This window comes from Lampris incognitus, chromosome 4 (genome assembly GCF_029633865.1).
Source record: "Lampris incognitus isolate fLamInc1 chromosome 4, fLamInc1.hap2, whole genome shotgun sequence".
Taxonomy (NCBI): domain Eukaryota; kingdom Metazoa; phylum Chordata; class Actinopteri; order Lampriformes; family Lampridae; genus Lampris; species Lampris incognitus.
This window is the reverse complement of record NC_079214.1, coordinates 24,031,373-24,048,619: the sequence shown is the minus strand read 5'-3', so window position 1 is coordinate 24,048,619 and position 17,247 is coordinate 24,031,373. Positions and strand designations below refer to the sequence as shown.

Genomic DNA, 17,247 nt, shown 5'->3' with positions numbered 1-17,247 from the left:
GCGATGGCTTGACCCTCGAAATAATATAGGCATGTGGGATCATAATGACAGCTGCTTCTTTTTTTCTATTTCCATAAGATGCATTCGATATAAACTTACATTAGCAAACAACCAAACTTTGACAACGAAACCCCACCCAATGTTATAGAGGATTTTATTGGTTAGTGGGTCTGTAAATCCGTTCCCTCTTTATTTGGCGCCTGCAATTGGTCGGCGGTGACGACAATCCGAAAACATATTCCCGCCTACCAAGAAGATCAAGTTTGAATGAACAACAGCAGTGTGTTCAAGAGGTGGTAGTTGCATTTGCAGTAATTACTTAAAGTGTATACCGTATAAAGGGTGAGCCGAGCGAGGATGGATATGAAGAAAAGAATTCATCTAGAATTGCGGAACCGCACACCGTCAGATGTGAGTTTTGCACGGCGCTTGCTGATAACGTTTCAGTCCCTGCTTATGGAGAATCTTTCACGTAATGTCTTGCATGAGGGACACAAAGTTTCTTACAAGTTAAAAATGGAGGAATTGTGTTAGGTTATTGCTGTGCAAACGCGTTCACAGTTCTTAAACGCGGCGGATAACTTTGTGGGGCTTAAACCATACGTTGTGGGTATGCACGTTAAAATGCACCACATCTTTTGCCAGCGGTATAAACAAGGCAAGCGGCACGAGAAGCCATATTTGTAACTTTTGAGCTCCGAACGCGCCCCTTTTTTTCGTTACTATTGTTAATAGTTTGCTATTCCGCGCATGCAGAGAGCAGACCGGTTTCCTGCAGACACGCTAGGCTCCGATTTCGGCTATTATTATTATTATTATTATTATTTTACCCGCGCGTAAGGCTCAAAGGGTTTGTATACTTAAGTCGTCAAATTCTTAATTACGAATTAAAAGATCGTTGCCTCGAATTAACAGATCAAATCGTGTTGCAGGCCGGCGTATCAAACTTAAATCGCAGCGGTGGACGTTTAACGTCGGTTTTCATTGCATTGCAACGTTTCGTGGACCGATGTGTTTCTGCAACGCACGCATCCTCCAACTAAGCTACAGTGCGCCCTGATGGCCGAAAGAAAGTAACGTTGAGCCTCGACCGTCCGCAGCGACCAGCCTCCGTATTTATTATGGTTACGGTAATTAGTCGGTGCGGGGTGAAAATTCAACGCCGTTTAGTCGAGGTGGTGTTTCCAAAAACAAACGAGTAAAATAAAACAAAATCGAACCGTGAAGCCAATGCGTGATGGAAAACACGTTTTTTTTTTCCGGAGCCGCGTTGCTCCAGTTTTCAAGAACTAGGACAAGCCGCCATTTTACCGACAAACAAAGACAATCCGAAGTAGCCCCGAATATCCTTCCTTTAGGCACAAGTCGTAAACGTCTCCTCATACCTGGAATAAACTGTAGCCTATAACCGGCATCGATCCAAACAGCAACTGTTAAGCGCAAGCAACAAATGTAAGGTTTGGCTGCCAGCTAGCTATCTAATCGGCTTTAGCTGCCCCTCCTACTCACGAGTGACCCGGTGCACGACTCGTACACCGCCAGTCTCCAGCAGCACTGGTTTCGCCGAATAAGCGTACGCACGATTCGCGGCCGTGCCAGCCTCTTCTTATCATCTAAAACATTAACACCACCAGCCAACACGTCAAAGACGTCCTGCTTCAGTGCAAAATGAAGCGTGATATTTACGTAATATAGATGCACATCCAGCGCACCGCGATACAAGGGGCAGTGTTTGAGCAGGGAGGCGTTTGAGTTGCAGTGCTGCTTTTTTAGGCTACAACACGCAATACTGATTCCTATTCGCACCGGTAAAGCTGCCAGTCCGGTACATGTTCCCGGCAAAAAGATGTGCCCCTGTAAAGTTTTAGTTATTATTAATAAGAAATGAACGATTTGAGCTCTTACCGCAAGCTGTAGTAACAATAGAGTGATTGTTTGCCCTGTCAGTGGGGATAAAGTTGAGTACTTTCGCTGACGTAGGCTTAACCTTGGAGTAGTCTGTTTCGTCAATATTTGCAACCCAGCTTACATGGAAACTGTACTGACGCTACACTAATAAGTTGTGTTTTCTGTATTGTGGCTATGATCTCTTGCATTGTGCCTCGGCTCTGGAATTTGATGTGGTCTACATATGGTGCCTATTTCTCCGGCAGGTGAAAGAGCTTGTACTAGATAACTGTCGCTCGAATGAAGGCAAGATAGAGGGCCTAACAGATGAATTTGAGGAGCTGGAATTTTTAAGCACAATCAACGTTGGATTAACCACAGTTGCCCACTTGCCGAAACTAAATAAACTGAAAAAGGTAGGTTTTTTTTTTTTTTTTTTTTTGGTGCCTAAATCAATGTATAAACCACTTTTATGCTTACCTGGCTGTGCTGGTTGCACTTATTGATTTGTGAAATTGTTTTTCACAGCTTGAACTCAGTGACAACAGGATCTCAGGTGGACTGGAAGTGCTGGCAGAGAAATGCCCCAACCTCACACATCTCAACCTCAGTGGCAACAAAATCAAAGACCTCAGCACAATAGAGCCCTTGGTAAGAATTAAGACGCTGAAAATACCTAACAGCAGATCTAATATTGAAATTAAATGGGGTGGGGGGGGGGTTTGTTGCATTGTTTATCAAACCTTTTTTTCGCCTTTTTTATTGGCAGAAAGAATTAGGGACCCTCAAAAGCCTCGACTTGTTCAACTGCGAGGTGACAAACCTGAATGAATACAGAGACAATGTGTTCAAGTTACTACCACAGCTCACGTACTTGGACGGATATGACAAAGATGATAAGGAGGCACCAGATTCTGACACTGAGGTCTATGCAGAAGGCTTGGATGATGATGAGGAAGACGATGACGGTAACCTTTTTAGGCCAAAGGCCTTCAGAAACCATCTTCTTTAGAACACTGTGACTTTTGCTACAATTATTGGCAATTAATTGTTTCCTTTGTGTTTTTTTGTTTTCCCTAGATATAGATGAGGAGGACTATGATGAAGATGCAGCACCAGGGGATGAGGAGGAAGATGAGGGAGAGGAGGAAGATGAGGAGGAGAATGAAGAAGAGGAAGATGATGACCTCAGTGGAGAGGTGAGTACTATGTTACGGAATTTGCATTTTATAATTTTTCATTCACAGTATTGCGAAACCCAATTAATTTCTTAAGGGTAAATGTCTGTACGGTCATAACGGTACTTAGAATCTCGACCGGCTTCATTTGTTTTTTAGGAAGAAGAGGAAGAAGACTTGAATGATCGAGAGGTTGATGATGAAGACGATGAGGTTGAGCATGGTAACGTTTGTTTTGATCTCTCGTGTAAGAACTGGTATAAGAGAATACAGACTATACTCTTGAGGAGTTCATCGGTTTTCTAGGAGTCCGTTAAAAAATATAAAAGTACAACCAGCAGGTTTCCTTATCCTTTGTAGTATTATAAATGCTTGCTGGGGAATCTATCATGTGTATCTGCTGTTAATATATATATATATTGTTTTAATATCACCTTTTCTAGAGGAAGAACGAGGCCAGAAGCGGAAACGGGATTTGGATGAAGAAGGGGAGGATGACGATGATGACTGAGAGTCTTTGTGAAGCTGTGTTGTGAATCGACTGTTTTAAACCTGTATTTCCCAGTCACCTCCCAAGCCCATGTATTCTTTCTCCCTGTTTCATATTGCAGAAGGAGTGATTATTGCTATTGGCCAGTCAGGTAGAGGGGGGTCGTCTGGGGAAAAGCTAACTTTATGTACCTTTTTAGACTCCCATATTCCAACCCTTGTTGTCCACTCCAAATTGCTTTGTGGACATATGGGAGTTTTTGTAAATCAGATATTAGAAAAGATAGCCTTTTTAAGGATTGTTTTCTCTGCATTTCGTTTTGACCAATTTCTAATGACTTCCATATTTAACACAAAAAAAAAAACAAAAAAAAAAATCCTCACTCCCCCTCAAAAAAATACAAAGAAAAAGATAGTGTGCATGTTTGAATACATTTTAAAGTCAACTACTGGATTTCATGTATGTCTTCTCCTCTTGTCTTAAACTTATTTTTACATTGTTAATTTTTATGTAAGTTATGTGTTTGTGGTGTCACCAGTATGCCAATATTCTCTGCTGTTCTGGTGTGAAAAATCTGTCTGAAAAGTCTGTCTGAACATGCACAGCATGACCCTCAACGGTCATATTTTAAGTCAGAGGAAAACAAAAAAAACAACAAACAAACAAAAAAAAAACCCAAATGTCTGCCCTTATCAAAGCTGCTCCTCCTCCTCCAACCCTCAGCTTTGATAGTTCGGAAATTACGTGTTCTTGTAAATAATGACCAAATCTATTTTTTTGTATTCTCTTTGATGATGGCAGACATTAAACACAACTGAGTTGAAACTATGAATTGTAAAAAAAAATAAAAATATTAACTATGTATGCTGCTTTGTCTAGAATACGCAGTTTGAAATTTCTCAAATTTGAACATACTTTGTATGCATAATCTTTCCATAAGGTAAAATGTTCAATGTCAAAATTTATCACCTCTCTTCCATGTGCTTTTCTTTGACACAGATGGCGATGTATGGGTTTGTGGTGGTAGTGTATCGAACTAGTTGATGATATAAATGGAAGTTAATACTGCAACTATGTGCATTGGGGAAAAAAAATTATGTCTCAAAGTGTAAACTCTGGAAACATGGTCAATTATTTGGACTTTTCACTATTTCACATAATGGTCAAATTGGCCTACCTCAGTGATTTTCACCCTAATTATGTTAAATTCACTGTCATGAGCCAAATTTTGTTTGTTCTTCCTCCATTCACTTCAATAAATCCTTTTTATATACATTTTGAGGTTTTGCATTCTCTGCATAACTTGGGTGTTACATGAGCTATTCCTGACCATGTGCCATCGAGGGCCATGTCTGCAACTTGTTATTCCAGCCACAGATCCAGGAGTGTGACTTCGGTGAGGCGGGGGTGGACTAATTATTGATAACAACCAGTTGATGTTGGGTTGGAATGAAGATCTTCATACACATTGCCCTTGATGGCCGCAGTTCGGCCTCCTCCTGCTTTTAATTCACACAGATTTATCGTATCACAAGATTTCTGTCTCTCAAGGTTCTTCTCCAGCACTCAGATGGGAAACCACGCCAAGGATGTTTTCCGCCGTGGATTTGGTTACCTCTTGATTTAGGAGGTATGACGTCTTACAGGATATTAAGATGGGATCAATCACCCAATACTAAACAGTCTGAAAACACTGAATCCAGATTGGGCTTTACTGCTTGTTTCCCACAAAGCCACTCATTACCAATTCAATGCCTAGCCATTTTCTGTGTCAACATCAGTCTGTAAAGAAATGCAGCTTCACCACAAAAATATAAGATACTAAAAATGTCTAATGTACAAAAAATGGCAAATCATTTGGCGTTAACAGAATTGAGATCATTGTGAAGTGAGGTCTTGACAGCACAATTCAAACCCTTTTTTTTTCTTCCCCCAAAACAATGCTTGTACTTCCACTGTGTAAGGGCATCTGCCACCAACACCATCACCACTTCCCATCAACACTTTCACTACAACCTTTTGAATTTCCCTGCAGGAAATGTGTATTGGTCGTTTCTGAGATTTGTGGGATACGCCACATGCTTGACCTGCGTTTAACTCGGGCTGCAGCATTGTGTCCGTTGCACGATGTGATTAACTGACATGAGTCTTTACATTGTTGGGACACAGATTTCATCATGATTGTACACAGGAGAGACACTTGTTCCCTTGTCTCAGGGCATCATTGCAGGTGAGCTTAGTGAGAACGCTGACTGTGAAATGGGGCCCGGATTAAAAATGACACATGACATCTGCTCAGGTGCTGTTTGGTGATTGGCTGAACGTGGCTGGCCTATCACAACCAACATTTTAATCCGGTCCCCAATTTTTTGAAAATTCAGACTCGAGGAAAGAAACACTGATAGAAAAAGTGGAGGTATTTCAATTGCAGTTTGACTCAGGTGAGCTCATACCAGTGATACCAGTGTATATGAATGACAGAAGGCTATTGTCCACAATAAAAATAAATGTCCACAATGTAAAAATAATAAAACAATGGCTGCAGTTTTCTTGGGAGATGTGAAACCGAAAAGGATGGTTAGTATTTTAGTATGCTGTACTGTTAGGCATCGGCTAGAATATATTAACATACCCTATTTAGAGTTATTTTGATGCTGTCAAGACAATTATATATACAAAACAAGGTACAGGTTTACCTAGTTTTTCATCATCTCAGTGGGAAACTTCATTGAGGAAAACCTACTAAGCATCACAGAAATCATGTGTGCACCCACATCACTGAAAGACATTGAGATGAACAAAATATACATGTGTTATTAGCTGAAACGGTAAGATGTGACAAATAAATAAAATCCATAACCCCCCAAGGAACAGAACGACAATGGTCTAACAAACTACTCTTTAAGACTACATTTAGGTTGATGTCTCTGCAAGTGTCACGGACTGTTTGATAGGCGGGAGTGTTCGGAAGAGAGAAAATACAACGAAAGAAAAGCAGCTCTCCGATAAAACTGCAAAATTCAGGAGCTCTTGCTCATCCGCCATGAGTGAAACTACTTCATGTGTCAGCCATTTCCTAGAATGAGATGCAACTGCAGCTGGCTGTGAGTTGGTCTAAGGCCTTGAGGAATGAAACAGGGAGCCAAACAGTCCTTTCCCCCCCAAATTTTACCAAATGAGGAGACAAAAACAAAAAAGAGGGGTTTGGTGGAAGTGTATGGGCATGTTGGGTGCTTTGAGGGCTGATGCCCAAGGCTCAGCCATATGGACAGTAAGGTTGGCAATGATGATTGAGGTTGAGGACAATATCTGAGGAGGTCTGCCTGCATCAGAGCAGACAAAGCAATATGAATTCAACCTCAAACAGGACAGCATAACGCATATATGAACATCACTTCGTAAAAGCATAATCCCAATATTGGTTGGATCACAAGCTTGATAGCATCAGTGTGAAATTAACGTGGCAATCCACAACCGCCTTACCTTTACTACTTTAGATAATTAGCATTAGTATAATATTTCAGTAATTGTACCACCTTTAACATTATCCATCAGTTATAATATGTTCATACCATCTCGGGTAATGAGGAAATGTTAATGAGATATACTGTGCAGGAAGAAAAGGCGTAAGGAAGCTTGACGGAGGTCAGAATCTGGGGCAAAGGGAGGTATTTGGCCGGTCCAGAGGGGCAAAGGGTCAAACGTTGTTGGGGCTAACGTTCTTCAGGTTGTTCAGCTCCAGCTCCAGCTGGCGTATTCGCACGTCCTTGGTTGTCAGCTCCTCCTTCAGTCGCCGCAGCTCGTCTTGCTGCCGGAAGAACATCCGCAGGAGCTGCACAAAATAACACACGTGGGCATAGGTATAGGCACGTGCACAGTATAATAACATGTCAGTAGGACAAACTGTGCAGAACATACGTATGTTAAGGGTAAACACATTTGTAATTAGTGCTGGAAGTGTTGTCTGTATTTGTATTAATCGCAGCACCTTACATTGCACTGAGAAATTGAATTGTGGGCTTTCGCTTTAAATATTTTTTTATTTTACCCCCCCCCCTTTCTCCCCGATTATATCTGGCCAATTACCCCACTCTTCCGAGCTGTCCCAGTCGCTGCTCCATCCCCTCTGCCTATCCGGGGAGGGCTGCAGACTACCACATGCCTCCTCCGACACATGTGGAGTCGCCAGCCGTTCCTTTTCACCTGACAGTGAGGAGTTTCACCAGGGGAATGTAGCATGTAGGAGGATCACGCCATTCCCCCCAGTTCACCCTCCCCCTGAACAGGCACCAGAGGAGGCGCTAGTGCAGCGACTATTTATCCATCCACACTTACAAATCTACACATGGAGAATCCTACCTAGTCATCTATCTATATCTAAAGCTCTCTCTCTATCGCTCTCTCTCTCTCTCTCTCTCTCTCTCTCTCTCTCTCTCTCTCTCTCTCTCTCTCTCTCTCTCTCTCTCTCTCTCTCTCTCTCTCTCTCTCTCTCTCTCTCTCTCTTGTATCCTTCACTCTCAACATTTATCCATGCCATCATCCCTTTTCAGCCCTTCATTAGCAAACCTCATTCTCTGTCCTGGGTGGTACATTCTCCAGTAAGTCAATGCCATTAACCACCACACTCTTCTTCTCCTTGGCTGGGGCCTTGAACACTAACTGGTTTGGCCGGTGGTAGCCATCCTTCAGAGACATCAACACTGGGTCTGTAAGTGTATCACACACACACACACACACACACACACATACACACACACACACACACACACACACACACACACACACACACACACACACACACACACACACACACACACACACACACACACACACACACACACACACACACACACACACACACACACACACACTAAGAGAATGACCTCTTCCACTTACGAGGAAGTCTGGTTTGGCTTTGGCAATTACATTTATGGATCGACTCCCTCAGAACTGCCATAGAAATGAATGGAAATAATATAGAGGTTCATAAAGTTAACAGAATGTAAGATTTGAGGTTATCTTAATTTTAGTGACTTATCAAACCAAACTCTGGGAACTGGGATGGATAGTAAATGTCACACCTGTTTGGATTTTTTTTTTTTGCTCATATTTTTCCTGTTGATTTTATTGCAGACAAGCTTAAACTTTTCACCACAATGCGAAGCACAGTGTGCAGCGGAAGACAACAGTGCTCACACACCAGTTTGCGGTTAAGTGGGCAAGTCATTAAGCACGGACTGTATATTGTGAACTCGCCAACTTCGACACCTTTTTCTGGGCATGGCAGCTTTAACCCACAACATTTAGTCAGAAGGTGTCCCATCAGCCAGTTTCACTGTGAACATTGCATTTGTTGGCAAAAATTTTGGCTTACTCTGCCTAAGCTATAGACTCGAATGCTTTTCTGGAAGAGGCTACAAAAAGCAGCAGGCTGAATCAGCCATAGTTGCTTGAATGATGTCTTTAAAGCACAATATATGCATCAAAAAGTGCACACTAATCCATCTGATGGCACTGTGCACTGCGTCACATATTAATCTTTAGGGCTGGCAATGCGGAGATGTTAACAAACATCTGTACATGGATAAGTGTTCCCCCAGTACCGTTATGTCCTCCACTGCCACCTGCTGCATCTGACCGTTACTACAGTTGTTACAGCTGACCCCAACATGCATAGTGTGCATACAATGTGCAAGGCTTTTAGCCAACTGCATGCTGATCTGAATATCCACGATGATAGTGTGATGTGTTACACAAAACATTTTATCCCTTATTATATGTCCATTTTCCTTGCATTATGCTAACATAACCCGCCGTGCTTTAAGGCACGACAAGTACTGGGACAACATTAGAAATTATTTCTAATATAGAAGGGAAAGGGGCATGTTAGTGCTGTGGAAATATTGGGCATTCTGAGAGAGAAGACATACCATGAAGTAGTAAAGATGTTGAGAAAAAGCTCTTGCAAAAGAGGGACCTTTTGGTTTTCCACTTAATGTAATGTATCCTCATAGCCCCAATAACAAGTTTGAGGGGAAAACTCTATCCAATGATCTTTATTGATGACCTTGGGGTGTAATGACACCATGGAATACATATGAAATGCATACTGAAACCAGGTTGGAAATGTGTCCCTGCAAAACAGAAATCATCCGTTGGTGGGTACATGTAAACTGAATGTCTGGAACATGGTGATGACAACTGTAATGACTGTTGAATGAGTATGTGAAAAAGTAGCAATGGCAAACAGAGAAGCAGTGATACATTTTGATCGCATTTCATTGGCAAAATTAACTGTTACTGGTATCAGTGCATCCAGTTTGACAACACTGCCATGCTGAAGGCAACCTAAGGTAACACCTTACATTTGATATAATCCAACTGTGGAGCATCTCAGGCATACTAAAAAATATTTTGACCTCTAAACATAGCTTGAGTAAGCAAGAATCAGAGTTTTCACGGGAAGAGAGAGAAATGAACAGAGAGAGAAATGACTTTGGGAAACTTCTCAAAGGTTTATCTATTTTTGGCCTGGGCTACAGTATCATCCTGGCACATGTTTTGCAGTGAGGTTCATCACAGCTTTTGTTATCAGTTAATTAGCCAATGATTTGTATTTTCGTTTTAATGGCTGCAAATGAGTATGTACTCTGTATAGTGATCAAATTGATCTGGTCTTCTCCGCTCACGTTGTGTACGTGTGTGTGTGTGTGTGTGTGTGTTCTGTTTACCTCTGTTAATGCCACTCAGCCATTCACTGGCTGTCAAAGCAGGTTCTGTTCCTGCGGTCATTGGATAGATGTCTTCCTGGTATGTATCTGACTGTAATCCAGGAAATACACACTTTCTGTACATATTCTTACATCGAATATTAGGCAAGGTTTACATTTTTTTTCCAGTTTCAGCAATTTAGTATTAACTTGTTAGTCGTTCTGAAAGAAGGCATATGGGATCTTGCAGAAGAAAGAGATATGAATGATGAGGGCACAGACAAGAATCATTTTAACATAATCGATCTTTTTTTTGTGTGATTTGTTTTCCCTCTTTTTCTGCCCAATTACACCCGGCCAATTGCCCGACTCTACCAAGCCGTCCCGGTTGCTTCTCCACCCCCTCTGCCAATCCGGGGAGGGCTGCAGACTACCACATGCCTCCGTCAATACATGTGGAGCCGCCAGCCGCTATTTTTCACCTGACAGTCAGGAGTTTCACCAGGGGGACGTAGCATGCGGGAGGATCACGCTATTACCCCCAGTTCTCCCTTCCATCCCTGAACAGGCGCCCCCACTGACCAGAAGAGGCACCAGTGCAGCAACCAGGACACATACCCACATCCATTTTCCCACGGCCAATTGTGTCTGTAGGGATGCCCGACCAATCCGGAGGTAACACGGGGATTCGAACCGGCGATCACTGTTTTGGTAGGCAACGGAATAGACCGCTGCGCTACCCGGGCTCCCAAGTAATCGATTCTTTTCACTTTGCCTCACCTCAGTTCTTTACCATCTAACCTTGCTTCACTTCACTTCAATTCAATAAGTTCTTTTCAATTTGATGTTATACTCTTACTGACCCTCCTTGGCACAATCATAGAAATGGGCTCGATCAAGCCCTTGAGGGTGACCAGTTTGTAGAAGCGAAACACTTCGCAGGCTGCCACATCCAGCCCATGCTTTGGCATCACACCTGGAGAGATGAACAAAAGGAGGCAGTGTGTAGCACTCACAGGAAAGACACTTGATAGCTAACATAGTGTTTTGTCAAAACAAAATACAGTTTTGTCTTTTTTTTAAACGATTGCTTCTTCACCCTTTCTGACAGCTCCTGCCACACCTCATTCTGACTCTCTGTGTGTCTGTGTAAGTGATGTGTCTGGTTCTGACTGCTGGGTGAATGAGACTTCTATTATTTTTGTTGGTTTTTTTTTTTTTTTGCATAGTTCTGTAACACTCGGTTGGTGATGCTGCATGGTGCTGCATGGTGCTGCATGGTGCTGCTGTATGGTGATGCTGCTCTGTGATGATGTTTAGGGAAAACGCTTCACCTGCTTCTGCATACAGAGCTGTTTCCACTTTTCCTTTCCACCATTTCATTATCACAAACAGCACTCATTAAGATGTTCATTTTTGAATCTTTTACTGCATTGTCTATCTGGCCCATTTGGTATCTACTGCATGCCTATCCATCCTGGAGAAGAGATCCCCCATCTGATACCCTTCCCGAGACTTCCTCCATGCTTATTTTTCTGAAAAGGTTTTTCTAAGGAGTTTTTTTTTCTCCCTCCAATTGTATCCGGGCAATTACCCCACTCTTCTGAGCCGCCCCAGTCGCTGCTCCACCCCCTCTGCCGAGCCGGGGAGGGCTGCAGACTACCACATGCCTCCTCCAATAAATGTGGAGTCGCCAGCCGCTTATTTTTACCTGACAGTGAGGAGTTTAACCAGGGGGACATAGCGCGTGGGAGGATCATGCTATTCCCCCCAGTTCCCCGAGCAGGTGCCCCGATCGACCAGAGGAGGCACTAGTGCAGCGACCAGGAGACAAACCCACATCCGGCTTCCCACCTGCAGACACGGCCAATTGTGCCTGTAGGGACGCCAAACCAAGCCGGAGGTAACGCGGGGATTCGAACTGATGATCCCCGTGTTGGTAATCAACAGAATAAACCACCACACTACCCGGATGCCCCATCTGTGGAGTTTTTTGCTCATCTGAATATAGGGCAGGGGTTCCCAATAGGCGGCCCGCGGGCCACGTCCGGCCCGTGACGGTTTGATTTATAGTCTGCGAGAATTTTTGGAGAAATGCCAGAAGGAAGAATTTTTTTTACTTCCCTACCAAAAAAAATAAAAATAAAAAAAATAAAAATAATTTCTTAGTAAAAGTAAGACTAGTAATATATCGAAAAATAGATGAAAAATATCTGTTTAAATTATAATACCTGCAACCTATCGACACCAAAACAAACTAACGAACAACATGCTGCTGGAGGTTGAGTGGCCCGTGGTTTTAAAGTGGCCCTAAAAGTGGCCCGCTATGAAAAGTAATTGGGGACCCCTGATATAGGGTCTAAGGATACAGGGTGTCGTCCATTGCTTACTGTATCTTCCTGTTTGTCACTGTGTGAGTGTCAACCCCTCTGTGACTGTAACTGGTATTTAGGGCTACACAAATAACTTGACTTGAATATATATATATATATATATATATATATACCAACATACGTACCTATTTGTGACGCCAATTAAAGCATCGTGGCATTATTCAGGCAAGACTTTTGAATATGCACACCCTACTATCTCTGAGGTTTGCGGGATATTCATTAAATCAGGTAAATGTGTCTGACATTCTTCCAACCAATTTTGTTCCTTTCAGCCACGAGCAAGCAACGCAAGTCCTATTTCAATGTATAACCTCGTCAAACCATTCCCTTTGAGACAGACATCATCAAAGACTGCTAACGAGGTAATTAAGCCCCCTCCTACAGTTTGATGCAGATTAACAAATGACTTACCAAGTCCTCTCTGTGGGGCAGGGGACCTGAACTCCATTAGGTACTGCATGTAGGGCTTTTCTGCAGTGATCTCAAAGTACCGGATGTTGCCATCTCCCTGCCAAGGCACCAAAATGTGGTATGCATTATATGTAAGATTTCTCACTGTCATGACTCAATCACTGGCTGTAAATCCTGCAGATATTACCCTCTTTATTTCAATTAAGTTTTAAGCATAACCAGGTGGTAAAAAACAAAACAAAACGTTGTGTGCCCCTGCAGGACACGTTAAAACTACAATAAAACAAACCTCTCTGTTAATCGAGGGGTGATCTAAGCTTTTGGATACTTCTGCTATACCTTGCTCATCACTGTAGTTTTAATCCCTGGAATTGACCATCGTAGATGACCTTGGCTCAATTAAATCCAGTTATGAATTCATACAGTGACATTACTGCCTGAGTTTCCAGCTGTTGCTGCTCCTCAAAACTCTGCATAAGAATCTATTGACCAAACTGTGAGTGTTAAAACTAACTTGCTTGGTCTTTTGGTTGCGGTAAAATGAGGACAGCAAGTACCATTGCCACTTTAACATCTCACTTGCTTTAAATTTGGTCTACCACTGTAAGCAAGAGCAGTTTTTGCACTTGGAAAATAGGTTGAGTTTCGTGGAAGAACAAGCTGTCAATCACTCAAACCCCTTTTTATTATTGTTACAGTATTTACAAGAGCCCTGCAAGAATTTACAGTTTCAGGGCTGTGTTCGTTTTTAATCTACCAGGCGTCATAAAGGAAAATGGCCTAGCTGAACTGCTGATACATTTTACCCCTGCAATATGAATATATATATATATATATATATATATATATATATATATATATATATATATATATATATATATATATATATATATATAATCCAGTGAGTCAAGTAAATTCTTTATGAAACAACTGTCTCATAGAGAATTTACTTGACACTGGATTATTTTGGTTCTTATTTGTTGACCACTTTCCTTACCTTTGAGTGTTTCTTTTAACAATGTTTTATATTTATTTATTTATTGGCAGCTGATGATTCCTTATGGCTTGAAACAGGCTCGTACTGTCTCATAAAGAATTTACTTGACTCAATGGATTTTATATATATAATTTAAATATAATGATCCAAAATTATTTCTAAATTTCTGTATCTGACCTGAAAAAAGGATATCATTCAAAATGTAAAACAAACCACACAAATTACTGTTATTGTATGTTTAACCTTTAATTCATGTGATGCTGCATGATGTGGGGTAGTGCTCACCTTGCCTGCCAGATACAACATGTGTGTGTCGGCATCGTAGAATGGGAACAGCAATCCTGAAAGGCCATCTATTTCCTCCTCAACGATTGGCATTGATAAGTCCTCCTGGGTAGACCATCACACACACACACACACACACACACACACACACACACACACACACACACACACACACACACACACACACACACACACACACACACACACACACACACACACACACACACACACAGAGTTAAGCATGCCCTCATTGTCCATCTATCTATCTATCTATCTATCTATCTATCTATCTATCTATCTATCTATCTATCTATCTATCTATCTATCTATCTATCTATCTATCTATCTATCTATCTATCTATCTATCTATCTATCTATCTATCTATCTATCTATCTATCTATCTATCTATCTATCTATCTATCTATCTATCTGTCGGTCTGTCTATCCATCCATCCATCCATCCATCCATCCATCCATCCATCCATCCATCCATCCATCCATATAAATGAAGGAGGACTCTGACCTGGTCCCAGAGAGCGATCTGCCGGGTGTTCCAGCGAGAAAACCCGGTGGTCAACAGTCGCTTCATGTTGCCCAAGAACACCACTCTGTTCACACGGTGGTTCTTACAGTTAGCATGCTGGTGGAGCAAATGTGAAGGATAAATAGATAGAGGGATACTTTAATACTCATTTTGCATGTTGTACGTTGCAAATTCCACTGCCTTTCAATGTGATTTGAGTCTCTCAGGGACACATTAAAAGGAAATGATGCAATTAGATTTTAACTTTTCTCACAGCACAGCCCGCTTGTTCATTTTCCACCAGCGCTCTTACAATGGGTTTTTGTGATAATTTCAAGCGCTCCTTTACTATATCTGAATGTCTCTATTGCAGACACTATAAAAAATAAATCTTTGCAAAATGCAGTTCTGAAAGTCTTCTGCTGCAAAGTATGCTAACCCCCCCCCCCTTCTCCCCAGTTGTATCCGGCCACTCTTCCGAGCCCTTCCAGTCGCTGCTCCACCCCCTCTGCCAATCCAGGGAGGGCTGCAGACTACCACATGCCTCCTCCGATACATGTGGAGTTGCAAGCCTCTTCTTTTCACCGGACAATGAGGAGTTTCACCAGGGAGATGTAGTGCGTGGGAGGATCACGCTATTCCCCCCAGTCCCCTCCCCTCCCGCACAGGCGCCCCGACCGACCAAGGCGCCGCCAATGCAGCGACCAGGACACATATCCACATCCGGCTTCCCACCCGCAGACACGGCCAATTGTGTCTGTAGGGACGCCCGACCAAGCCGGAGTTCAGACGGGGAGTCGAACCGGCGATTCCCGTGTTGGTAGGCAACGGAATAGACCGCTGCGCTACCTGGACGTGCAAAGTATGCTATGACCCAAGAAGATGTGTTTTTCTGTGTCAAGCTTCCAAAAGTAATTCTAGCAACTTGACAGTCAGTAAAAACAACAACCCCAAACGCAACTGGTTATCAAGGGCCAGTTGATGTCAGAGTTTGAGTGTTTTATGTACAGTATTTTCCAACCCAAGTAAAAAAACAAAGCAAAATATGTAAAAAGGCAGTGCAGTTATTTTAAAACTATATACATTTATTTTAATTGTATTTAATAACGTATTCAAATTAACCTCAAATGAGCTTGCCTTGACCAGACGAACAAACAAACAAATCCAACCCTATCATTTCAAATTAACTACTTCCACTGAATTAGAAGTTATACACAAGTCAAAGTTCTTCTTCCTCTCACCAGATATTTCTTAACTCTACTGATCATTTGTTACCACTGCATATTCTATAGCATCAGTGTTCATAGTTGTTCTCATGCCGTGGGTATACACTCGCTCGAAGATGTTTTTGAGATCCTCAAACTAAACCTACAAGAGCCTTGAACCTCCCACCTGCAGGACTCTGCCGGAGCGTGGCTCGATGATACGCAGCTTCTTATCTTTACAGCTGGTAGCCAGCAGACTGCCATCCGTGTTGAAGGACATGTTGAGGATGACGTCAGTGTGGCAGTCGATCATTTTCACTGGCTCACCAATCTCCAGGTTCCAGATCAGGATCTGAGAGGGTAAGAACAAAGTGGTTGAATGGAGCTGTTAAATGACTTTGGGTGGCTATATTTTGTGCTGGAGAATTGACGACTACTTGGTAAAATCCAAGTCCAAGTAATCTGAGTTTAAAATCTAAAAGTGCACCAAATAAGAATTCAATACAAATATATTCAATGGAATCTCAGCGTTGAAATCCAAAAACAGGCCAAAATGAGTGGGTCGACTATCAGAAGGTCGCTGGTTTGATACCCGGCTCCTCTAGAAAGCATGCCGAAGTGTCGTTGAGCAAGACACTGAACCCCTAACTGCTCCTGATGAGCAGGTTGGTGCCTTGCATGGCAGCCTCCACCATCAGTGTATGGATGTGTGTGTGAATGGGTGAATGTGAGGCATACACTGTAAAGTGTTTTGAGTGGTCGATAGACTAGAAAAGCACTATAGAAATGCAGTCCTTTTGCCATTTTAGTATTGAAAGCTAAAGACTTGGATAAACTACATACTGTACTGAATATCTTTAATCCAAAATGCATTAGCTGTACTTCCAATCCTACTGGTCTATAATATATCAGTAAAGGCTTGTTTATGTTGTGTGTGTGGAGACACTGGCATTGAACCTTATAGTCGTAGCCAGCACTGAAGAGGATGCCGCTGCTGGTTGGGTGCCACTCAATAAGACCCACGCGCCGGCTGTGGCCATAAAGCTCCAACACAGCCTCCGTCATGCTCCGTCTCAGACCTCCCTCCGGGATCTCCCATACTCGTACCTGCCGTGTTGAAACGCACGTGCACGCACACACACACGCACACACACACACACACACACA

At 42.4% G+C, this 17,247-nt stretch overlaps 2 protein-coding genes across 2 annotated transcripts in view; one reads left to right on the top strand and one right to left on the bottom strand.

Moving 5' to 3' along the window:
* The first annotated feature begins 276 nt into the window (after positions 1-276).
* On the top strand, positions 277-4,811 carry anp32a (acidic (leucine-rich) nuclear phosphoprotein 32 family, member A). The gene is made up of 7 exons (XM_056278154.1): positions 277-411; positions 2,154-2,303; positions 2,416-2,538; positions 2,657-2,855; positions 2,968-3,086; positions 3,225-3,288; positions 3,509-4,811. Exons 1-7 carry the CDS (start codon positions 358-360, stop codon positions 3,574-3,576), a joined length of 777 nt encoding a protein of 258 aa, XP_056134129.1. The 5' UTR covers positions 277-357; the 3' UTR covers positions 3,577-4,811.
* A 212-nt stretch (positions 4,812-5,023) lies between these two features.
* The window catches only part of coro2ba (coronin, actin binding protein, 2Ba), a 77,424-nt gene continuing 65,200 nt past the window's right edge, over positions 5,024-17,247 (bottom strand). Inside the window, exons 4-12 of the mRNA XM_056278152.1 lie at positions 17,038-17,187; positions 16,268-16,432; positions 14,876-14,992; positions 14,352-14,456; positions 13,070-13,166; positions 11,129-11,241; positions 10,287-10,377; positions 8,122-8,261; positions 5,024-7,387 (exon numbers count right to left, since the gene is read on the bottom strand). Coding sequence (XP_056134127.1) covers positions 7,253-7,387; positions 8,122-8,261; positions 10,287-10,377; positions 11,129-11,241; positions 13,070-13,166; positions 14,352-14,456; positions 14,876-14,992; positions 16,268-16,432; positions 17,038-17,187 — 1,113 coding nt within the window. The 3' untranslated portion in view covers positions 5,024-7,252. The remainder of the gene's footprint in view (positions 7,388-8,121; positions 8,262-10,286; positions 10,378-11,128; positions 11,242-13,069; positions 13,167-14,351; positions 14,457-14,875; positions 14,993-16,267; positions 16,433-17,037; positions 17,188-17,247) is intronic.

Excerpts from the sequence above, each read along its gene's own strand:
- anp32a (XM_056278154.1), top strand. The coding sequence starts at position 358 with ATGGATATGAAGAAAAGAATTCATCTAGAATTGCGGAACCGCACACCG. Across the intron at positions 412-2,153 it reads GGAACCGCACACCGTCAGAT|GTGAAAGAGCTTGTACTAGA; the intron begins GTGAGTTTTGCA and ends TTTCTCCGGCAG. Across the intron at positions 2,304-2,415 it reads AACTAAATAAACTGAAAAAG|CTTGAACTCAGTGACAACAG; the intron begins GTAGGTTTTTTT and ends TGTTTTTCACAG.